Below are 25,446 nucleotides of genomic sequence, written 5' to 3' on the forward strand. Positions count from 1 at the left end.
CCCGGAGCAATGAGAATTGCTTGAACCTTTTCCCTTTTTATTCTTTCGAGAATTCTTGGGATCAATGGAAGAGGTGGGAACACGTAAACCATCTGGTAGACCCATGGAGTCACCAGAGCGCCCACCGCTACTGCTTGTGGGTTCCTAGACCTGGAACAATACCACTTTAGCTTCTTGTTGAGAAGAGAGGCCATCATGTCTATCCGTGGAATCCAACACCGACGCGTTAAGGACTCGAACGCCTGTGGGTGAAGGCCCCACTCTCCTAGGTGGAGGTCATGTCTGCTGAGGAAGTCCACTTTCCAGTTATCCGATCCCAGAATGAAGATTGCCGACAGCGCTACCGCGTGTCTTTCTGCCCAGAGGAGAATTCTTGTTACCTCTGACATTGCTGCTCTGCTCTTCGTTCCGCCCTGTCGGTTTATGTATGTTACTGCCGTTACATTGTCCGACTGAACCTGAATGGCGTGATCTTGAAGATGATGTGCTGCCTGTAGAAGGGCATTGTATATGGCCCTTAGTTCCAGAACGTTTATCGGAAGAATGGCTTCCTGACCATTTTCCTTGGAACCTTTCCCCCAGGGTGACTGCTCCCCAACCTCTGAGGCTTGCGTATGTGGTCAGCAGAATCCAATTTTGAATCCCAAACCTTCGACCCTCGGTCAGGTGAGAAGTCTGAAGCCACCACAGAAGAGAAATCCTGGCTTTTGGCAACAGACGTATCCTCTGGTGCATATGAAGATGCGATCCGGACCATTTGTCCAACAGATCCAGCTGGAAGGGTCTCGCATGAAACCTTCCGTACTGCAGAGCCTCATAAGAGGCAACCATCTTCCCCAGAAGGCGAATGCAGAGATGCACCGATATCCGGGTTGGCTTGAGAAATCCCACACCATAGACTAGACTAGACTACCAACGCCTTTTCCAGCAGAAGAAATACCTTCTATACCTCCGTATCCAGGATCATCCCCAGGAATGGAAGTCTCAGTGTTGGTTCCAGGTGGGATTTTGGTAGGTTCAGAATCCATCCGTGATCCTGGAGTAGCCGGGTTGAGAGGACAATGCTGTCCAACAACCTCTCCCTGGATGGTGCTTTGATCAGCAGGTCGTCCAGGTACGGTATCGTGTTCACTCCCTGCTTGCGGGGGAGAAACATCATATCTGCCATTACCTTGGAAAATACCCTCGGAGCCGTGGAGAGGCCAAATGGCAGTGCCTGGAACTGGTAGTGACAGTCCTGTACTGCAAACCTTAGATAAGCCTGATGAGGCAGCCAAATCGGAATATGAAGGTACGCATCCTTGATGTCCAGAGACACCAGAAATTCCCCTTCCTCCAGACCTGAGATCATCGCTCTCAGAGACTCCATCTTGAACACCTGCAAGTATGGGTTCAGTGATTTGAGGTTTAAGATGGGACTTATCGAACCATCCGGTTTCAGAACCACAAACAGGTTGGAGTAATAACCCTTGGTTTGTAGTGGAGGTGGAACTGGGACAATGACCTGAGACTGTACCAGTTTTTGAATGGCTGCCTGTAAAGTCATACTTTTTCTGAAGAAGCTGGTAAGCCCGATTTGAAGAATCTGTGAGGTGGGAGTTCCAGAAACTCCAGTCTGTATCCCCGGATGACCAGGTCTGTGAGCCAGATATCCTGGCAAGAAGCTGCCCAAATGTGACTGAAATAACGTAACCGGGCTCCCACCTGCCTGTTTTCCAGGCAGTGCGGTCCACAGTCATGCTGAAGGCTTTGAGGAAGCAGATCCGGAGTTCTGTTCCTGAGAACCTGCAGCTGCTGGTTTTCTGGGTTTACCCTTATTGCCTTTGAATGCTGTAGAAGAACCCTTGGGTTTGTTTTTAAATTTCGCTGTCCGAAAGGACTGCAGGGTAGGTTTTCCTAGCTGGGGGTGTTGTGGAAGGAAGGTACGTAAACTTACCATAGCCTTGGATATCCACTTATCCAGTTCATCTCCAAAAAGGGCCTCACCTGTGAATGGTAGGCTTTCCACACCTTTCCTGGAATCCGCATCCACAATCCACTGGCGTAGCCACAAGCCCCTGCGTGCTGACACTGCCATGGCAGTGGTGCGTGTGTTGAGCAAACCAATTTCTTTTATGGCCTCCACCATAAAGTTAGCAGAGTCCTGGGTAAGGAATCTAATTCGCCAATTAGGTTGCCTGACCACTTAGCAATGGCCTTAGTGATCCATGCACAAGGAATAGTGGGACTCTGGGCCACTTCCGCAGCAGTGTATAGAGATTTGAGAGTGGTCTCAATCTTGCGGTCAGCCGTATCCTTTAAGGATGCTGCCCCAGGAACAGGTAAGACTATCTTACGTGACAACCTCGACACCGATGCGTCCACAATCGGCGGGTTTTCCCATTTCTTTCTATCATCCAGAGGAAAGGGAAAAGATGTAATCAATCTTTTAGGGATCTGAAACTTATCAGGATTAGCCAAAGTTTCCTCAAATAGGGCATTCAATTCCTTGATGCATGAAAAGTTGTTGAGGATTCTTTTTTACATACCTCCGCCACCCTGTCAGGAATGTGCAGGACATTTCTGATATCTTTTATCAGAGCCTGTATGCCTTGTGACAGGATAGCATCCCCCCCAGTCGCATCCACCTCACCCGCCTCTGGATTTGATGTATCATCATCAGTATCAGCCTGCATGAGCTGGGCCAGAGTACACTTTTGTGGGCAAATGGCGTGGACCTGAGACGCTGGCATGGAAACTGGATCTCTATTGATCAGGTCATCCATAGACTGTCTTAAGAATGGAGTCTCTCTCAGTATGGGATAATTCAGTAGAAATATTAGATATCATCCCTTTAATGGTATCTAACCATGGGGGTTCAGCCCCACTAACCTGAGAATGTACACGGCAGTGAGTCTCCTGGGGAGAACAGACACTCTGCTGTGCAGTAAACGCAGTCCCTGGACAGGGCAACTGGAAGGGATACGGATACACACACAGAAGGTGAAAACACAGTTTTAACCCACACAGAGCCCGCAGGGAGATACAGAAGCCGGAGCCAGCCACACAGCGTCCGGTTAGCTTAAGTAAAACTCAGCTGGGTCGCAAACTAAGCACCTTAATAGGTCTTAGTATTCTAACACTGCTCCCCCCCCTCCCCTTACTAAGACCCCCTGGTACCACTGAGGAGAGGTGGAGTCCTTGTGGAGGAGCTACACTTTCCAGTGTATCCTGTCAGTATAAGCTGCAGAGGGAAAATGGCGCTGGTGAGCTGCTGGATCCGCTCATAGTGAAGCCCCGCCCCCGTAATGGCATGCGGCTTCCCGCATTTTTATACTGGCCTGAGGACTTTTTGTAACAGAGGGTTAAAACCCTCTGTCTGTTAGGCATGTGGCCAGATCTGGGTTTCATTGATGGCTCAGTGAGCCTGTGTCACAGCATGGACACATCCAAGTGTATTACCTTACTGAGCCCCTGGAGCGCAGCCTGCAGTAGTGCTGCGCTCCTACCCTTGTGCCGCCATTCCTGCAGGTGACATGCTAACCGGGACGCCGGCGCTGTACTCATCACTCTATCTTCCGGCGGCGTGCTGCGGGAGGGTACGCTCGCCGTGGCGGGGCTTGCGAGTGACTCCCTCAGGAGCTCAGTGTCCTGTCAGCGGAGAAACGGGACCATTAACTAACTCTTCAGGAAGTTGGGCCGTTCTACCCCCCTAAGACCCACGAAGCAGGCAGGCTGGTGCCAACCAGCCTTACCTGAAAACAAAGAGAAAAGAAATGCAGAAAACTCTTCAGGAGCTTCCCTAAGTGTGACCGTCTCCTCCGGGCACATTTTCTAAACTGAGTCTAGTAGGAGGGGCATAGAGGGAGGAGCCAGTGCACACTATTGATTTCTTAAAGTGCCCAAGGCTCCTAGTGGACCAGTCTATACCCCATGGTACTAATGTGGACCCTAGTATCCTCTAGAAAATAAGAGAAATTTTGTATTCTTCGTAATCCTCTATTAATGCCCTACTCCATCCTGTGTTAAGACAATTATTTCTACAATGCAACAGGGCAGCACAAAGTCTGTGCAGTTTATTAGGAGCACCTTGCACAACATACATCATTAGCTATTTCCAGGGAGAAGCAAACGTTAGAGAAGACCTCTGCTATATTCTTTTTCTTGACAGCAGCCCTAACCACAGATTATTAGGCAGATTCAATTAGCAGCAGGGTTTACCCTGTAGCTAAAGCTCTGCCCAGAACTAGTAAAGCTACAGAAGGTGCACTTAACGCCTCAGTAGCTGTGAGGAAAAATCTGCATTAAACGCACCCTCTGAGGCTTGCCGCACGGGGTAACCCATAGATTCTGTGCCCTTAACTCAGAGTTAACGCACGTTAGACGTGGGGTTTGCCGCACTGGGAAATTGACAAATGAATAGCTCCAAGCATTAAACTAGGAACTTTATCCACGATGTAAACACTGGCTAATTAAATCTTTCGCTATATATTTTAAGATTGCGGCCTCCATTTTCAGTTTGTTATATTTATCAGCAATGTCCACAGTTGCCAGGATTACTAGCTTATGCTATTGCAAGTATCTGCCAGTACTCATGAGTACGCATCACTCTGCCCACTGTTTTCTAGTCTTCAGCCATTATGATTAACACCAGCACTTGTACTCTCCCCATACTGGGTGCAAGAGATCTTCTGAAAAAAGCGAGACTAATCTTAATACATCTTTACAGTAGCCATCCAGAAACGCCCACCTCACGTACAGAGCGATCCGGGCACATGGACCAAATTAGCTGTGACTGGCGGCATGGTAGACACTGGGGGGAGGGTGCAGGGATGCAGAAGGACCGGGAGGCCTCTCTGTGATTGGCCATTACTAGGAGGTTATCTTCCAGCAGCCGGCCACTCTGTGTTTCTGACTGGTCGCATTTTTTGTGACCATGTCAGATAACATGCACAGCCTGGTGTGCGGCCATGCCAGGAAAGTGGTTAAATAGACCTAGTAATGATGATGGTACAGGTCTCAAAATGTAATTGAAATGGTATACTCTACATAAACCATCTTCTTAAACAAGAGTATTAGCCTAAATACTTATTCATTTGACAAGTCACACTTAAAAAACAAAAACAAAAAAAACACTTCAAAATCGTTAATTGGAATATTCATTAAGCAAATGCACAGAAATAGTACGGGGCCTATCCAATTTGTAAAATGATAAACACTATGCACTCTTCAAGGTTACTACACATTAATAAAAAGGAAATTGATACAACACTTAAATATACCTTTTATGCTGTTTCTAGTAAATATAACTCCTAAATCAGCTGGAATGGAGTCAAAGCCACTGCTGCCGACAATATATACCCCCTTATCGGCTGCCTGGCTGTCATACTTCAGGACCATTGATTCAAGGAACTGTGGAGAAGAGGAACAGTACATAATGCTCTGGTGTTATAAAGGAAAGTACTGTGAAAGCAACAGACACTATCATTACTATATCATATGAGTGATCACAATGTAGATTATGGACAGCGCAGTATCCAAGATGTATGCTATTCCCTCAACAGCACATTTCTTTCAACAAATAAAAATGTGCCTTCTACAATAATTTTACATTTGGGATAAAAATGTAAGATTTCCAGGTCAGCCCCAGCTCCTGCTCCCTCATCCGCTGCTGCAAGTATTCACTAATTCCTTATTTGCTGGGACCATGAGTAACCTAAACCAGTGACGTCACAGCACTATTATACTCAGCACTGTTATAATAAAACTTAGTTTAGCATAGGTATAAGTTATGCAGACACTTTTTTTTTTACGCTACTGTCAGTAACTTTTTCCAGCAATATGTCTCACAAGTCAATGCATAAAATGACTCTTATAAATGCTAATATTTTGTTGAAAAACTGGAAAGACCAATGCTTCGAGCACAGAAGCAGTTATGCCTATACGTAAGCTGGGGTCAAACTTACTTGGGGTTCTCCACTGATATCAACAAAGTTTGCTCCATTTTCAACACAAGCCTTCACCACCGGTTCACCATAAAACCTGTACTAATAAGCACAAACATCATGTTTTATTAATACCAAGGACATTTGTGCAAAACATATAAAGTCACAGACATAAAATACACTTATGAAAACTTTTTTGTTCAATAACACTGGTATAACCTATAGGTCTGATTATTGTACTAACTAGACTTAGAGGACGGTTCATTTTCATCTGTCCCGAACACTTTTTTGTTGACATCACAGGCATCATATAAAAAGGATCAAAGATCGCAGTTTATGCAACAAGCAATAGACTTGTTTGCAGTGTTCTGAATCAACTTTATTAAAACAAAAAAAATTAAAAAAGGTCAATGTAAAAATTATTCCCATAGTATAAAATGAACAAATTGTACAATTATTCTGTATTTTATTTTAAATATCCTGATATCTTATTTAAAGGCCACAGATGTGAACAGTAACAAAGTTTGATTTAAACAATTCTATATGGTAACCACAATACTACCATATGTTGGGCATCGAAGACTGCTAGTGTCTGGCTGCGGATAATGGTCAGCCTATGTCTATCTGGGCTGAAGAGACTTTGGAGGTCATTCCGGCCTGATCGTAGCTGTGCTTACAATCACTTACACTTACTAACCCTGTGCTGGGCGTACCCCCCGCATGTCAGGCTGCCGATGCCCCCCCCCCCCCCCCCCCCCCCAATCGCACAAGTACAAAAGCATCGGCTTTTGTACTTGGAGTGTCGCTGCCCGGGTCAAAGCGGTAGCGTGTGACGTCATGCAGCCACTGCGACCCGCCCCCCGCACAGTCTGGCCAAGCTTGTGTTTGACGGAACGCGACCACAAAACGGCAGCCAAACACATCAGGCAGAGGCGATCGCTAGGCACAGACAGCCGTTGGCTGTCTTGCATGCGCCGACGCACTGCTGCGCCGGCGAATGCACACTTCTGACCTGATCGCTGCGACCCTTTTGACCCTTCATGCATATAAAACTGTAAAGTGCACCAATGTTTATGTGGCGTATGAAATACACAAATATGGTGACCGATATCTACTGTAAATGTGTATAAAAGCAAGAAGAATAAAATAAATAGACTACTTTTGGGTGTCTTGAGTACTCTGGAGAAAGTACAGGTTGAGTCTGCCATATCCACAATACTAAATATGGATTTTTTTTTAGCATAACTGAGATAATAACACCTTTCATTTCTGATGGTCCAATGTACACAAACTCTGTTTAATACACAAATTTATTATAAATATTACATAAAACTACCTTCAGGCTGTGTGTATAAGGTGTATATAAAACAGAAATGAATTCTGAGTTTAAACTCGGTTCCTATCCCAAAGATATCTCATAGTATGCAGATATTCCAAAATACAGGAAAATCACATCTACAAAATGGTATCCGGTCTCTAGGTCGACCACACTTAAGCCGACAGTTATTAGGTCGACAGGGTTTCTAGGTAGACATGAGTTTTTCACAATTTTTTGGGGGGAACTTTTTCATACTTTAAGATCCACGTGGACTACAATTGGGAATGGTAGGGACATGGTGCACTAATTGGGGTTCCCGGTCACTTTCCGAAGAAAAAAAAAAAAAGATTTTACTCACCGGTAAATCTATTTCTCGTTGTCCGTAGTGGATACTGGGTACTCCGTAAGGACCATGGGGAATAGACGGGCTCCGCAGGAGACTGGGCACTCTAAAGAAAAGATTAGGTACTATATCTGGTGTGCACTGGCTCCTCCCTCTATGCCCCTCCTCCAGACCTCAGTTAGGGAAACTGTGCCCGGAAGAGCTGACATTACAAGGAAAGGATTTGGAATCCAGGGTAAGACTCATACCAGCCACACCAATCACACCGTACAACTTGTGATAACTATACCCAGTTAACAGTATGAACAACAACTGAGCCTCATTAAACTGATGGCTCAGAACAAAAAAACCCTATAGTTAAGCAATAACTATATACAAGTATTGCAGAATTCCGCACTTGGGATGGGCTCCCAGCATCCACTACGGACTACGAGAAATAGATTTACCGGTAAGTAAAATCTTATTTTCTCTGACGTCCTAGTGGATGCTGGGTACTCCGTAAGGACCATGGGGATTATACCAAAGCTCCCAAACGGGCGGGAGAGTGCGGATGACTCTGCAGCACCAAATGAGCAAACTCAAGGTCCTCCTCAGCCAGGGTATCAAACTTGTAGAATTTTGCAAACGTGTTTGATCCCGACCAGGTAGCAGCTCGGCAAAGTTGTAAAGCCGAGACCCCTCGGGCAGCCGCCCAAGAAGAGCCCACCTTCCTCGTGGAATGGGCTTTTACTGATTTAGGATGCGGCAGTCCAGCCGCAGAATGAGCCTGCTGAATCGTGCTACAGATCCAGCGAGCAATAGTCTGCTTAGAAGCAGGAGCACCCAGCTTGTTGGGTGCATGCAGGATAAACAGCGAGTCCGTTTTTCTGACCCTAGCCATCCTGGAAACATAGATTTTCAGGGCCCGGACTACGTCCAGCAACTTGGAATCCTCCAAGTCCCGAGTAGCCGCAGGCACCACAATAGGTTGGTTCAAATGAAACGCTGATACCACCTTAGGGATAAATTGGGGACGAGTCCTCAATTCTGCCCTGTCCATATGGAAGATCAGATAGGGGCTTTTACATGACAAAGCCGCCAATTCTGACACACGCCTAGCCGAAGCTAAGGCCAATAGCATGACCACTTTCCACGTGAGATATTTTAGCTCCACAGTCTGAAGTGGCTCAAACCAATGTGATTTTAGGAAATCCAACACAACGTTGAGATCCCAAGGTGCCACTGGAGGCACAAAAGGGGGCTGAATATGCAGCACTCCCTTGACAAACGTCTGAACTTCAGGCAGTGAAGCCAGTTCTTTTTGAAAGAAAATAGACAGGGCCGAAATCTGGACTTTTATGGATCCCAATTTTAGGCCCATAGTCACTCCTGACTGTAGGAAGTGCAGAAATCGACCTAGCTGAAATTCTTCTGTTGGGGCCTTCATAACCTCACACCAAGCAACATATTTTCGCCATATGCGGTGATAATGTTTTGCTGTCACATCCTTCCTAGCTTTTATCAGCGTAGGAATGATTTCAACCGGAATGCCCTTTTCCATCAGGATACGGCGTTCAACCGCCATGCCGTCAAACGCAGCCACGGTAAGTCTTGGAACAGACAGGGCCCCTGCTGTAACAGGTCCTGTCTGAGAGGCAGAGGCCAAGGGTCCTCTGAGATCATTTCTTGTAGTTCCGGGTACCAAGTCCTTCTTGGCCAATCCGGAACGATGAGTATAGTTCTTACTCCTCTCTTTCTTATTATCCTCAGTACCTTTGGTATAAGAGGAAGAGGAGGGAACACATAAACCGAACGGTACACCCACGGTGTCACTAGAGCGTCCACAGCTATCGCCTGAGGGTCCCTTGACCTGGCGCAATATCTTTTTAGCTTTTTGTTGAGGCGGGACGCCATCATGTCCACCTGTGGCCTTTCCCAACGATTTACAATCAGCTGGAAGACTTCTGGATGAAGTCCCCACTCTCCCGGGTGGAGGTCGTGCCTGCTGAGTAAGTCTGCTTCCCAGTTGTCCACTCCCGGAATGAACACTGCTGACAGTGCTATCACGTGATTTTCCGCCCATCGTGAATCCTTGTGGCTTCTGCCATCGCCGTCCTGCTTCTTGTGCCGCCCTGTCGGTTTACATGGGCGACCGCCGTGATGTTGTCTGACTGAATCAGCACCGGCTGGTTTTGAAGCAGGGGTTTTGCCTGACTTAGGGCATTGTAAATGGCCCTTAGTTCCAGAATATTTAAGTGTAGGGAAGCCTTCTGACTCGACCATAGTCCCTGGAAGTTTCTTCCCTGAGTGACTGCCCCCCAACCTCGGAGACTTGCATCCATGGTCACCAGGACCCAGTCCTGTATGCCGAATCTGCGGCCTTCGAGAAGATGAGCACTCTGCAGCCACCACAGCAGAGACACCCTGGCCCTCGGGGACAGGGTGATCAGCCGATGCATCTGAAGATGCGATCCGGACAACTTGTCTAACAGATCCCACTGAAAGATCCTTGCATGGAACCTGCCGAATGGCATTGCCTCGTAAGAAGCTACCATCTATCCCGAGACTCGCGTGCAGTGATGCACCGACACCTGTTGTGGTTTTAGGAGGTCTCTGACCAGAGATGACAACTCCTTGGCCTTATCCTTCGGGAGAAACACCTTCTTCTGTTCTGTCTCCAGAATCATACCCAGGAACAGCAGACGCGTCGTAGGAATCAGCTGTGACTTTGGGATATTCAGAATCCAGCCGTGCTGTTGTAGCACTTCCTGAGATAGTGCTACTCCGACCAACAACTGCTCCCTGGACCTCGCCTTTATAAGGAGATCGTCCAAGTACGGGATAATTATAACTCCCTTCTTCCGAAGGAGTATCATCATTTCGGCCATTACTTTGGTAATAGCCCTCGGTGCCGTGGACAGACCAAACGGCAACGTCTGGAATTGGTAATGGCAGTCCTGTACCACAAAACGGAGGTACACCTGGTGAGGTGGGTAAATGGGGACATGTAGGTAAGCATCCTTGATGTCCAGTTATACCATGTAATCCCCCTCTTCCAGGCTTGCAATAACCGCCCTGAGCGATTCCATTTTGAACTTGAACTTCCTTATATAAGTGTTCAAGGATTTCAAATTTAGAATGGGTCTCACCGAACCGTCTGGTTTCAGTACCACAAACATTGTGGAATAGTAACCCCGTCCCTGTTGAAGGAGGGGAACTTTGATTATCACCTGCTGGAGGTACAGCTTGTGAATTGCCGCCAGTACTACCTCCCTGTCCTGGGGAGTAGCTGGCAAGGCTGATTTGAGGTAACGGCGAGGGGGAGACGTCTCGAACTCCAGCTTGTATCCCTGAGATAACACTTGTAGAACCCAGAGATCCACCTGTGAGCGAACCCACTGGTCGCTGAAGTTCCGGAGACGGGCCCCCACCGCACCTGGCTCCACATGTGGAGCCCCAGCGTCATGCGGTGGACATAGTGAAAGCAGGGGAGGATTTTTGTTCTTGGGAACTGGCTGTATGGTGCAGCTTTTTCCCTCTACCCCTGCCTCTGGGCAGAAAGGACGCGCCTCTAACCCGCTTGCCTTTCTGAGGCCGAAAGGACTGTACTTGATAATACGGTGCTTTCTTAGGTTGTGAGGGAACCCGAGGTAAAAAAGTCGACTTCCCAGCTGTTGCTGTGGATACGAGGTCCGAAAGACCGTCCCCAAACAATTCCTCACCCTTATAAGGCAAAATTTCCATGTGCCTTTTAGAATCAGCATCACCTGTCCACTGCCGAGTCCATAATACTCTCCTGGCAGAAATGGACATTGCATTAATTCTAGATGCCAGCTGGCAAATGTCCCTCTGTGCATCTCTCATGTATAAGACTACGTCTTTAATATGCTCTATGGTTAGCAATATAGTGTCCCTGTCAAAGGTATCAATGTTATCAGACAGGGAATCAGAACACGCTGCTGCAGCACTACACATCCATGCTGAAGCAATAGCAGGTCTCAGTATAGTACCTGAGTGTGTATACACAGACTTCAGGATAGCCTCCTGCTTTCTATCTGCAGGCTCCTTTAAGGCGGCCGTATCCTGAGAAGGCAGTGCCACCTTTTTTGATAAGCGTGTGAGCGCCTTGTCCACCTTAGGGGATGTCTCCCAGCGTAACCTATCCGTTGGCGGGAAAGGGTACGCCATTAGTAACCGCTTAGAAATTACTAGTTTCTTATCTGGGGAACCCCACGCTTCTTCACACAATTAATTTAACTCATCAGATGAGGGAAAAGTCACCGGCTGCTTTTTCTCCCCAAACATAATACCCTTTTTTGTGGTAACCGGGTTAATGTCAGAAATGTGCAACACATTTTTCATTGCCGTAATCATGCATCGGATGGCCCTAGTGGATTGTATATTTGTCTCATCCTCGTCGACACTGGAGTCAGACTCCGTGTCGACATCTGTGTCTGCCATCTGAGGTAGCGGGCGTTTTTGAGCCCCTGACGGCCTCTGAGATGCCTGGGCAGGCGCGGGCTGAGATGCCGGCTGTCCCAAAGCTGCGTCATCGAACCTTTTATGTAAGGAGTTGACACTGTCGGTTAATACCTTCCACATATCCATCCAATCAGGTGTCGGCCCCGCAGGGGGCGACATCACACTTATCGGCACCTGCTCCGCCTCCACGTAAGCGTCCTCATCAAACATGTCGACACAGCCGTACCGACACACCACACACACACAGCGAATGCTCTGATTGAGGACAGGACCCCACAAAGTCCTTTGGGGAGACAGAGAGAGAGTATGCCAGCACACACCACAGCGCTATATAATCAGGGATTTACACTAACAAAAGCGATTTTCTCTATAGCTGCTTTTATATATAGTTTTGCGCCTAAATTTAGTGCCCCCCCCCTCTCTTTTTTACCCTTGATGTCTGGAAACTGCAGGGGAGAGCCTGGGGAGCTGTCTTCCAGCGGAGCTGTGAAGAGAAAATGGCGCCGGTGTGCTGAGGAAGATAGCCCCGCCCCCTTCTCGGCGGACTTCTCCCGCTTTTTTATCTGTATAATGGCGGGGGATTATGCACATATACAGCTTAAAAGCTGTATTATGTGTCAATTAGCCATGTAAGGTACTCTAATTGCTGCCCAGGGCGCCCCCCCAGCGCCCTGCACCCATCAATGACCGGAGTGTGTGGTGTGTAGGGAGCAATGGCGCACAGCTGCAGTGCTGTGCGCTACCTTAATGAAGACCGAAGTCTTCAGCCACCGATTTCCTCCGGTTTCTTCCGTCTTCTGGCTCTGCGAGAGGGACGGCGGCGCGGCTCCGGGAACGGACGATCGAGGTCGGGCCCTGTGTTCGATCGATCTGGAGCTAATGGTGTCCAGTAGCCTAGAAGCACAAGCTAGCTGCAAGCAGGTAGGTTTGCTTCTCTCCCCTAAGTCCCACGTAGCAGTGAGTCTGTTGCCAGCAGATCTCACTGAAAATAAAAAACCTAACAAATACTTTTCTTTCTAGGAAGCTCAGGAGAGCCCCTAGAGTGCATCCAGCTCTGGCCGGGCACAGATTCTAACTGAGGTCTGGAGGAGGGGCATAGAGGGAGGAGCCAGTGCACACCAGATATAGTACCTAATCTTTTCTTTAGAGTGCCCAGTCTCCTGCGGAGCCCGTCTATTCACCATGGTCCTTACGGAGTACCCAGCATCCACTAGGACGTCAGAGAAAATAAGATTTTACTCACCGGTAAATCTATTTCTCGTAGTCCGTAGTGGATGCTGGGACTCCGTAAGGACCATGGGGAATAGCGGCTCCGCAGGAGACTGGGCACAACTAAAGAAAGCTTTAGGACTACCTGGTGTGCACTGGCTCCTCCCTCTATGACCCTCCTCCAGACCTCAGTTAGGATACTGTGCCCGGAAGAGCTGACACTATAAGGAAGGATTTTGAATCCCGGGTAAGACTCATACCAGCCACACCAATCACACCGTATAACTCGTGATACTATACCCAGTTAACAGTATGAACAATAACGGAGCCTCTCAACAGATGGCTCAACAATAACCCTTTAGTGAAACAATAACTATATACAAGTATTGCAGACAATCCGCACTTGGGACGGGCGCCCAGTATCCACTACGGACTACGAGAAATATATTTACCGGTGAGTAAAATCTTATTTTCTCTGACGTCCTAGTGGATGCTGGGACTCCATAAGGACCATGGGGATTATACCAAAGCTCCCAAACGGGCGGGAGAGTGCGGATGACTCTGCAGCACCGAATGGGCAAACTCTAGGTCCTCCTCAGCCAGGGTGTCAAACTTGTAGAATTTAGCAAATGTGTTTGACTCCGACCAAGTAGCTGCTCGGCAAAGTTGTAGAGCCGAGACCCCTCGGGCAGCCGCCCAAGAAGAACCCACCTTGCTCGTTGAATGGGCTTTCACTGATTTAGGATGCAGCAGTCCAGCCGCAGTATGTGCAAGCTGAATCGTACTACAGATCCAGCGAGCAATAGTCTGCTTTGAAGCAGGAGCACCCAGCTTGTTGGGTGCATACAGGATAAAAACGAGTCAGTTTTCCTGACACTAGCTGTCCTGGAAACATAAATTCTCAGGGCCCTGACTACGTCCAACAACTTGGAAGCCTCCAAGTCTTTAGTAGCCGCAGGCACCACGATAGGTTGGTTCAAATGAAAGGCTGATACCACCTTAGGGAGAAACTGGGGACGAGTCCTCAATTCTGCCCTATCCATATGGAAAATCAGATAAGGGCTTTTACATGACAAAGCCGCCAATTCTGACACACGCCTGGCCGAAGCTAAGGCCAATAGCATGACCACTTTTCCACGTGAGATTTTAATTCCACGGTTTTAAGTGGCTCAAACCAATGTGACTTTAGGAAATCCAACACCACGTCGAGATCCCATGGTGCCACTGGAGGCACAAAAGGGGGCTGAATATGCAGCGCTCCCTTAACAGAAGTCTGAACTTCAGGTAGTGAAGCCAATTCTCTCTGGAAGAAAAATCGATAGAGCCGAAATCTGGACCTTAATGGAACCCAATTTTAGGCCCATAGTCACCCCTGACTGTAGGAAGTGCAGAAAACGGCCCAGCTGAAATTCCTCCGTTGGGGCCTTCCTGGCCTCACACCACGCAACATATTTTCGCCAAATGCGGTGATAATGGTTTGCGGTCACTTCTTTCCTAGCTTTAATCAGCGTAGGAATGACTTCCTCCGGAATGCCCTTTTCCTTCAGGATCCGGTGTTCAACCGCCATGCCGTCAAACGCAGCCGTGGTAAGTCTTGGAACAGACAGGGCCCCTGCTGCAGCAGGTCCTGTCTGAGCGGCAGAGGCCATGGGTCCTCTGAGATCGTTTCTTGAAGTTCCGGGTACCAAGCTCTTCTTGGCCAATCCGGAACAATGAGTATAGTTCTTACTCCTCTTCTCCTTATTATCCTCAGTACCTTGGGTATGAGAGGAAGAGGAGGGAACACATAAACCGAACGGTACACCCACGGTGTCACTAGAGCGTCCACAGCTATCGCCTGAGGGTCTCTTGACTTGGCGCAATATCTTTCTAGCTTTTTGTTTAGGCGGGACGCCATCATGTCCACCTGTGGCCTTTCCCAACGGTTTACAATCAGTTGGAAGACTTCTGGATGAAGTCCCCACTCTCCCGGGTGGAGGTCGTGCCTGCTGAGGAAGTCTGCTTCCCAGTTGTCCACTCCCGGAATGAACACTGCTGACAGTGCTAACACGTGATTTTCCGCCCATCGGAGAATCCTTGTGGCTTCTGCCATCGCCGTCCTGCTTCTTGTGCCGCCCTGTCGGTTTACATGGGCGACTGCCGTGATGTTGTCTGACTGGATCAGTACCGGCTGGTTTTGAAGCAGGGGTTTTGCCTGACTTAGGGCATTGTAAATGGCCCTCAGTTCCAGAATATTTATGTGTAGGGAAGTCTCCTGACTTTACCATAGTCCTTGGAAGTTTCTTCCCTGTGTGACTGCCCCCCAGCCTCGAAGGCTGGCATCCGTGGTCACCAGGACCCAGTCCTGTATGCCGAATCTGCGGCCCTCTTGAAGATGAGCACTTTGCAGCCACCACAGCAGAGACACCCTGGTCCTTGGAGACAGGGTTATCAGCCGATGCATCTGAAGATGCGATCCGGACCACTTGTCCAACAGGTCCCACTGAAAAGTCCTTGCATGGAACCTGCCGAATGGAATTGCTTCGTAGGAAGCTACCATTTTTCCCAGGACTCGCGTGCAGTGATGCACAGACACCTTTTTTGGTTTCAGGAGGCCTCTGACTAGAGATGACAGCTCCTTGGCTTTCTCCTCCGGGAGAAACACTTTTTTCTGTTCTGTGTCCAGAACCATCCCCAGGAACAGTAGACGTGTCGTAGGGACCAGCTGTGACTTTGGAATATTTAGAATCCAACCGTGCTGTTGTAGCACCTCCCGAGATAGTGCTACCCCGACCAACAACTGCTCCCTGGACCTCGCCTTTATCAGGAGATCGTCCAAGTACGGGATAATTAAAACTCCCTTTTTTCGAAGGAGTATCATCATTTCGGCCATTACCTTGGTAAATACCCTCGGTGCCGTGGACAGACCAAACGGCAACGTCTGGAATTGGTAATGACAATCCTGTACCACAAATCTGAGGTACTCCTGGTGATGATGGTAAATGGGGACATGCAGGTAAGCATCCTTGATGTCCAGTGATACCATGTAATCCCCCTCGTCCAGGCTTGCAAAAACCGCCCTGAGCGATTCCATCTTGAACTTGAATTTTTTTATATATGTGTTCAAGGATTTCAAATTTAAAATGGGTCTCACCGAACCGTCCGGTTTCGGTACCACAAACATTGTGGAATAGTAACCCCGTCCTTGTTGAAGGAGGGGCACCTTGACTATCACCTGCTGGGAATACAGCTTGTGAATTGCCTCTAGCACTGCCTCCCTGCCTGAGGGAGTTGTTGGCAAGGCAGATTTGAGGAAACGGCGGGGGGGGAGACGTCTCGAATTCCAGCTTGTACCCCTGAGATACTACTTGAATGATCCAGGGATCCACCCGTGAGCGAGCCCACTGATTGCTGAAGTTTTTGAGACGGGCCCCCACCGTACCTGGCTCCGCCTGTGGAGCCCCAGCGTCATGCGGTGGACTTGGAGGAAGCGGGGGCGGACTTTTGCTCCTGGGAACTGGCTGTATGCTGCAGCTTTTTCCCTCTACATCTGGGCAGAAAGGACGCGCCTTTAACCCGCTTGCCTTTATGGGACCGAAAGGACTGTACCTGATAATACGGTGCTTTCTTTGGCTGTGAGGGAACATGGGGTAAAAATGCTGACTTCCCAGCTGTTGCTGTGGAAACGAGGTCCGAGAGACCATCCCCGAACAACTCCTCACCCTTATAAGGCAAAACTTCCATGTGCCTTTTAGAATCTGCATCACCCGTCCACTGCCGAATCCATAATCCTCTCCTGGCAGAAATGGACATTGCACTTATTTTAGATGCCAGCCGGCAAATATCCCTCTGTGCATCTCTCATGTATAAGACTGCATCTTTTATATGCTCTATGGATAGCAATATAGTGTCCCTGTCTAGGGTATCAATATTTTCCGACAGGGAATCTGACCACGCAGCTGCAGCACTGCACATCCATGCTGAAGCAATAGCTGATCTCAGTATAATACCTGCGTGTGTATATACAGACTTCAGGATAGCCTCCTGCTTCCTATCAGCAGGCTCCTTTAGGGCAGCCGTGTCCAGAGACGGTAGTGCCACCTTTTTTGATAGACGTGTGAGCGCTTTATCCACCCCAGGGGATGTTTCACAACGTGACCTATCCTCTGGCGGGAAAGGGTACGCCATTAGTAACCTTTTAGAAATTACCAGTTTCTTATTGGGGGAAGCCCACGCTTCTTCACACACACCTTGTCAAAGTCAGAAAAATATCACGCTGCACGTTGCCATATATGCACCTCATGCGCGTGCCTGCTGCACGTGCACATTCTCTCCCGTGCGTGTGGATACACGCAGCCGCGTGATGGCGCCTCGGCCATGCGCTCGAGCGCGTGGTATGTGCATTTACGGTAGACTTTGTGTGCGTCTAGCGGGCGACTCAATCGTTTAATGATAGAACCAAATAGCATGTTTTATATGTAATGTTCCCTTTAGTAATAACTAAGTTTGTTTAATGTGACTTGTTCACGGACTTGGGAATCCCTCTTTACGTGGTACAAAGGGTCTGATTAAGGTTGAACAGCTGTGTCTGGTACCTAACTGAAGAGTATTTTAATAGCAATAATCCGGTGTTGGTTAGGTAAAGATTAATCGCTCCTGCGTGTAGTTATGACCATTAGTAGTTTCTGGACATATTCTATATTTGCAGTTCATTATCCATGCGGCGGGAATCCGAAGATTCCCACCCACCTGAGCTGTTTGTAATAGTCACAGCCCACCTGTTCAAACTAACCTATGACCTTTTGATATGATGCGAGGAGACATTCCTGTGTCCAATGAACAATGAGATTGTAGGTCCCTTTGTGGTATACTGTACTCAGTGTATATAAGGTCAGCCAGCCTGAACAGCTCTCCCACTCTCTCCACAAACGGTTTTCATATTGATTAACTCGGGGCTGGTACCAGGCTGCGCTGCGATCGTTCCCAGTGTGTGTAAGTAATTCTCTGTAATCATCTCGCTCTTTGTTTGTATTGGCCACATTCTCTCTCTCTCGGTTTAGTTTAAGATTGTAACGTTATTGTATGTTTATGTCTAGATATTCTGTTAGATTTATATGTTAGTATGTAGTGTATGACTTGTAACTGTTTTACCCCTTTTCGATATAACTAAAAGCTTGTTAGTAAAGGTGTTGGATCCTTAGCACGGTATCGTGTTTTCATTACATTGCAGAGAGTAATAGGAGCGTCTCGATCACTCAAACAGCTTTAGTGTAAACAAGGTTAAGCAGCGTTATATCGCTACAGTGTTTCAGTACAAGGTTTACAGTATAAGAATATCCTGTGTGTTACATTCAAGGTTTACCGATTGTCATCTTGTGAGCGTCTGCGCCGCTCGTGATCTCCTCGTGGTCTCGAGCGTCCGCTACGCTGATAGCGTAGCATTACGGTAGTCGCTCGCCTATAGCGTGCTCGACACCACGCATTAAGCTGTGAGCGAGCGTGCCGCATGTGCGTCTCGATCACGGCTTAGCGTATGCTACGCTAAATACGTACCCTTACGGTACCCCATACGCCAATTGCGTACTGTGTCTCTTAACCTTTTATAGTGTGTAATATAGGATAAATATTTAGCTTTATCAACCTCATTTAATTCCTCAGATGGGGGAAAAACCACTGGTAGTTTTTTCTCCCCAAACATAATACCCTTTTTTGTGGTTCCTGGGGTAATATCAGAAATGTGCAACACATTTTTCATTGCCTCAATCATGTAACGTGTGGCCCTATTGGAATGTACATTTGTCTCGTCGTCGTAGACACTGGATTCAGTATCCGTGTCGACATCTGTGTCTGCCATCTGAGGTAGCGGGCGTTTAAGAGCCCCTGATGGCTTTTGAGACGCCTGGGCAGGCACAAGCTGAGAAGCCGGCTGTCCCACATCTGATATGTCGTCAAACCTTTTATGTAAGGAGCTGACACTTTCACGTAATTCCTTCCACAAGTCCATCCACTCAGGTGTCGGCCCCGCAGGGGGTGACATCACATTTATCGGCACTTGCTCCGCCTCCACATAAGCCTCCTCCTCAAACATGTCGACACAGCCGTACCGACACACCGCACACACACAGGGAATGCTCTGACTGAGGACAGGACCCCACAAAGCCCTTTGGAGAGACAGAGAGAGAGTATGCCAGCACACACCAACAGCGCTATATAACAGGGATTAACATTATAACTGAGTAATTTTTCCCAATAGCTGCTTGTATACACAATATTGCGCCTAAATTTAGTGCCCCCCTCTCTTTTTTACCCTATGTAGTCTGGAAACTGCAGGGGAGAGCCAGGGAGCGATCCTTCCAGCGGAGCTGTGAGGGAAAATGGCGCCAGTGTGCTGAGGGAGATAGCCCCGCCCCTTTTTCGGCGGACTTCTCCCGCTTTTTTCTATGTATATCTGGCAGGGGTATTTTACACATATATAGTCTCTATGACTATATTATGTGTTTTTTTGCCAGCCAAGGTACTTAATATTGCAGCCCAGGGCACCCCCCTCCAGCGCCCTGCACCCGTCAGTGACCGGAGTGTGAGGTGTGCATGGGAAGCAATGGCGCACAGCTGCAGTGCTGTGCGCTACCTTGTTTGAAGACCGAAGTCTTCAGCCGCCGATTTCCAGGACTCTTCTTGTTTCTGGCTCTGTAAGGGGGACGGCGGCGCGGCTCCGGGAACGGACGATCGAGGTCGGGCCCTGTGTTCAATCCCTCTGGAGCTAATGGTGTCCAGTAGCCTTAGAAGCCCAAGCTAGCTGCAAGCAGGTAGGTTCGCTTCTCTCCCCTTAGTACCTCGTAGTAGTGAGTCTGTTGCCAGCAGATCTCACTGAAAATAAAAAACCTAAAATAAACTCTTTTTCTAGGAGCTCAGGAGAGCCCCTAGTGTGCATCCAGCTCAGCCGGGCACAAAATTCTAACTGAGGTCTGGAGGAGGGTCATAGAGGGAGGAGCCAGTGCACACCAGGTAGTCCTAAAGCTTTCTTTAGTTGTGCCCAGTCTCCTGCGGAGCCGCTATTCCCCATGGTCCTTACGGAGTCCCAGCATCCACTTAGGACGTCAGAGAAAAGAGTTTTATGGTAAGAACTTACCTTTGTTAAAACTCTTTCTGCGAGGTACACTGGGCTCCACAAGTCTGGACAATGGGGTGTAGAGTAGGATCTTGATCCGAGGCACCAACACACTCAAAGCTTGACTGTTCCCAGAATGCACAGCGCCGCCTCCTATATCACCCCGCCTCCCAGCACAGGAGCTCAGTTTTAGTTAACCAGCCCAATGCAGTAGCAGGAAAAGAGACGACAACAGTTAGTAGCCACATATACCACACTCTCATGACAAGAGAAGTGTCAGCGGCTAATGCCATATTAACCCAAAGAAGCTAAGTGCGTCAGGATGGGCGCCGTGTGGAGCCCAATGTACCTCGCAGAAAGAGTTTTAACAAAGGTAAGTTCTTACCATAAAACTCGTTTTCTGCTGCGGGGTACACTGGGCTCCACAAGTCTGGACAATGGGGATGTCCTAAAGCAGTTCCTTATGGGAGGGGACGCACTGTAGCGGGCACAAGAACCCGGCGTCCAAAGGAAGCGGCAGTATCGAAGGCATAGAACCTTATGAACGTGTTCCCGGAGGACCACGTATCCGCCTTGCACAATTGATCAAGGGTCGCACCACGGTGGGCCGCCCAAGAAGGTCCAACAGACAGAGTAGAATGGGCCATAATGTGAGCAGGAGCTGACAGACCAGCCTTCACATAAGCATGTGCAATCACCATTCTAATCCATCTGGCAAGGGTCTGCTTGTGAGCAGGCCAGCCACGTTTGTGAAATCCAAACAAAACAAAGAGAATCAGATTTTCGAATAGAAGCAGTTCTCTTCACATAGATACGGAGAGCCCGTACCACATCCAAAGACCGCTCTTTGGGAGACAAATCAGGAGAGACAAAGGCTGGAACCACAATCTCCTGATTAAGGTGGAACGAAGAAACCTTAGGTAAATATCTGGGACAAGTCCTAAGAACCGCCCGGTCACGGTGAAAAATCAGATATGGGGAACTACAAGACAAGGCACCCAGATCCGACACTCTTCTAGCAGAGGCAATAGCCAGCAAGAACACCACCTTAAGGGAAAGCCATTTAAGGTTCGCTAAACCAAAAGGTTCAAACGGATGCTCCTGCAACGCCTCCAAAACCACCGACATGTCCCAAGGAGCCACAGGCGTGACATAGGGAGGTTGGATACGCAACACACCCTGAGTGAAAGTATGAACATCAGGTAAAGTCGCAATTTTTCTCTGAAACCACACCGACAAGGCAGAAATATGAACCTTGAGGGAGGCCAGACGCAGGCCTAAATCTAGGTCCTGCTGCAGAAAAGCTAAAAGTTTGGCTGTACTAAACTTGGAAGCGTCATAATTGTTAGATGCGCACCAAACAAAGTATGAATGCCAGACCCTATTGTAAATCCGAGCAGAAGCCGGTTTCCGGGCCCGCAACATGACCTCTTCAGAAAAACCCTTAGCCCTCAAGACGGAAGCTTCAAGAGCCACGCCGTCAAAGACAGTCGGGCTAGGTCCTGGTAGACACAGGGGCCCTGAACGAGGAGGTCTGGGCGTTGTGGAAGTAGAAGTGGACGCTCTGACTATAGGCCTTGCAGGTCTGAGAACCAGTGCCGTCTGGGCCACGCCGGAGCTATGAGAAGTAGATTTCCTTTTTCTTGCTTGAACTTCCGAATTACCCTGGGCAGGAGAGAGACACCGGAGGGCACACGTACAGCAGCCGAAACCTCCACGGCACCGCCAGCGCATCCACGAATGCTGCTTGAGGATCCCTTGTCTTTGCTCTGAAGACCGGAACCTTGTGATTGTGTCGAGACGCCATCAGATCCACATCTGGAAGACCCCACCTTTCCACGAGGAGTTGAAACACTTCTGGATGGAGGCCCTACTCGCCGGCATGCACGTCCTGTCGACTGAGAAAGTCCGCTTCCCAATTCAGGACTCCCGGAATGAATATTGCCAATATTGCCGGTAGATGGTGTTCTGCCCACTGTAGAATCCATGAGGCTTCCTTCATTGCCAAACAGCTTCAAGTGCCGCCTTGATGATTTATGTAAGCCACTGTGGTGGCGTTGTCCGACTGTACTTGAACAGGACGGTTCTGAATTAAATGCTGGGCCAGGTTCAACGCACTGAAGACCGCCCACAACTCCAGAAAGTTGATCGAGAGGAGAGATTCCTCCTTGGTCCACCGACCCTCTAAGGAGTGCTGCTCCAGCACCGCGCCCCAACCTCTTAGACTGGCATCTGTCGTCAACAGGACCCAGTTGGATATCCAGAAGGGACGGCCCCTGCACAATTGTTGGTCCTGGAGCCACCAGAGCAGCGACAGACGGACCTCCAGAGTCATTGAGATTATGCGAGACCTGATCCGGTGAGGCAGGCCGTCCCACTTGGCTAGAATCAGCTTCTGGAGGGGGCGAGAATGGAATTGAGTCGAATGCTGACACCATGAGGCCCAGCACATGCATAGCCGAATGCATCGACACTTGCGGACGACAAAGGAAGCAACGAATCCTGTCCTGAAGCTTCAGGACTTTCTCCTGAGACAAGAACAACCTCTGGTTGCGAGTGTAACAGCGCTCCCAGGTGCACCATGCTCTGAGCAGGGACCAGGGAGGATTTCTTCCAGTTGATGAGCCACCCGTGGGCTTTTAGAAACCGGACCGTCATATCCAGATGACACAGGAGAAGATCTGGGGAATTTGCCAGGATTAACAAGTCGTCCAGATACGGCAGTATCCTGACCCCTTGACGGCGGAGTACCACCGTCATCACCGCCATAACTTTGGTGAAGACTCGGAGCCGTTGTTAAACCAAAAAGGTACCGCCCGAAACTGGTAATGGATTTTGCCAATAGCAAACCTCAGGTATTGTTGATGTGACACTGCTATAGGAATATGCAAGTAAGCATCCTTTATGTCCAAGGAGACCATGCAGTCCCCAGGTTCCAAGGCCAGAACTATAGAGCGAAGGGTTTCCATACGGAAATTGGAAATCTTCACAAACCTGTTCAATGCCTTGAGGTTGAGAATGGGCCAGGAGGACCAATTCGGTTTCGGGACTAGTAACAGCGGATAATAGTACCCCCGGCCCCTCTGAGCAAAAGGCACCTGTACTACGACTCCTGTATCCAGGAGGGCCTGTACCACAGAGTGTAGAGTTTTTGCCTTTGTCCGGGCCAAAGGGACGTCTGTCTGGCAAAATCGATGAGGGGGGTCTGTTTTTGAAGGCAATGGCGTAACCTCGAGTGACGACTTCCCGTAACCAGGCATCTGAAGTGGTCTTCAACCATTCCTAGGTATACCCTAGGAGCCGGCCTCCCACCCTGGGATCCCCCAGGGGGAGGCCCGCCCCGTCATGCGGCAGGCTTATCGTCTTGGCAGCTGGCTGACAGGCAGCCCAGGCTCTTTTGGGCTTCGGCTTACCAGGTTTGGAAGTGCGGGCCTGCTTATGGTACGCCTGACCTTTTGCTTTACCTGTAGGACGAAAGGGTCGAAAGGACGTACCTTTAGCCTTCGACACAGAAGGAGCGGTATTAGGTAGACAGGCAGTTTTGGCAGTAGCCAAGTCAGCCACTATCTTATTTAAGTCCTCCCCAAGCAGAATATCTCCCTTGAAAGGGAGTACCTCCAGGGTTTTTCTAGAGTCCAGATCCACAGACCAGGATCTCAGCCACAATATCCGGAGAGCCAGGACTGACGTAGTAGAGGCCTTGGTTGCCAGGATACCGGCATCAGAAGCCGCCTCTTTAATATATCGAGAAGCTGTGACAATATATGACAAGCATTGTCTAGCATGGTCAGAGGAGATTTCAGCTTCTAACTTCAAGGCCCATGCTTCAATAGCCTCAGCAGCCCATTAAGCTGCAATAGTAGGCCTTTGTGCAGCACCCGTGAGGGTGTAAATCGCTTTTAGACAACCCTCCACACGTTTATCCGTAGGCTCTTTCAGAGACGTGACGTAGTGACAGGTAGAGCTGAGGAAACCACCATCCTAGCCACATGTGAGTCCACTGGAGGAGGTGTTTCCCAATTCTTAGACAGCTCTGGCACGAGGGGATAGCGAGCCAGCATCCTCTTGAGGCACAAACTTCGCACCCGGGTTTTCCCTGGGTTCCTGACGTATATCCACTAGGTGATCAGAGTGAGGTAAAACCTGTTTAACCACCTTCTGACGCTTGAACCTTTCTGGTTTCTTAGGAAGCACGGATGGCTCGGGATCAGCCGTAATCTGCAGAATTAACTTAATAGCCTCCAAAAGGTCAGGAACATCCACATGTGAACTACCCTCCCCATCAGCCGTATCTGAGTCAGAACCTGTGGGGTCAGTGTAAGTGCCGTCCTCATCAGACGAGGTGTCAGTGACTGCAGTGGATTGTGAGGAGACGAGCGCTCGCTTAGAGGACCTCTTGGACTTAGGCGAGCGTTGGTCAGACTTTTTAGTAGTCAAAGACTGGTTCAACTTCTTTAATTGAGCAGATAAATCATCCACCCACGGCGGGTTAGCTGCAGGGCCCACATACGGTTGTTACGGCATTGGGGGTCCAAGAGGGGGTGTTAGTTTATAAACTAGCGTATGCAGAAGTGTGGAAAAAGCGGCCCGCGGTGGGTCAGTATGTGCCTCCGTTGCCACAGTCACACTGGGGGGCAAGGAGCCCCCAGAACCAGAGCCCACAGCTGCTATATTCTCCTCATATGTGCCTGTGGCTTCAGCAACACCAGCAGTGTGTTCCGCCCCAGAACCGTTACCCTCAGAAGCAGACATGATATAACTTGCAGTATGAGGTAACAAAGTAAAATTATCAGCAGCACAATATCCCAAACCCAAACCCCTGCGCAGTGTAGTCAGCACTAGCAGAGATAAAGGAGAGATATGGTGACCAAATCACAGAGAAAAATACGTAATACAGAATATCTTTGTGAAGATCCTATATTAGATAACACCTGACGCACCAAGCCCCCTCAGGTTATAGAATATAGGGATAGCAAGTTGAGTGAAAGACACAAGATGGACAACACTCAGCTATCAAATGCACACACAGAAGGTCACAGTTTGTACAATGCAGAGGTTATTACAGACAATAATACTTCACTGGACTAGCTTACACAGCTATATA

At 48.8% G+C, this 25,446-nt stretch overlaps 1 protein-coding gene across 1 annotated transcript in view; it reads right to left on the reverse strand.

Moving 5' to 3' along the window:
• Window positions 1-25,446, reverse strand: part of SCCPDH (saccharopine dehydrogenase (putative)) — a 236,931-nt gene that overhangs the window by 190,380 nt on the left and 21,105 nt on the right. Inside the window, exons 3-4 of the mRNA XM_063917787.1 lie at window positions 5,946-6,026; window positions 5,262-5,391 (exon numbers count right to left, since the gene is read on the reverse strand). Coding sequence (XP_063773857.1) covers window positions 5,262-5,391; window positions 5,946-6,026 — 211 coding nt within the window. The remainder of the gene's footprint in view (window positions 1-5,261; window positions 5,392-5,945; window positions 6,027-25,446) is intronic.

The sequence above is a fragment of the Pseudophryne corroboree genome, chromosome 4 (assembly GCF_028390025.1).
Source record: "Pseudophryne corroboree isolate aPseCor3 chromosome 4, aPseCor3.hap2, whole genome shotgun sequence".
In the NCBI taxonomy this organism is placed as follows: domain Eukaryota; kingdom Metazoa; phylum Chordata; class Amphibia; order Anura; family Myobatrachidae; genus Pseudophryne; species Pseudophryne corroboree.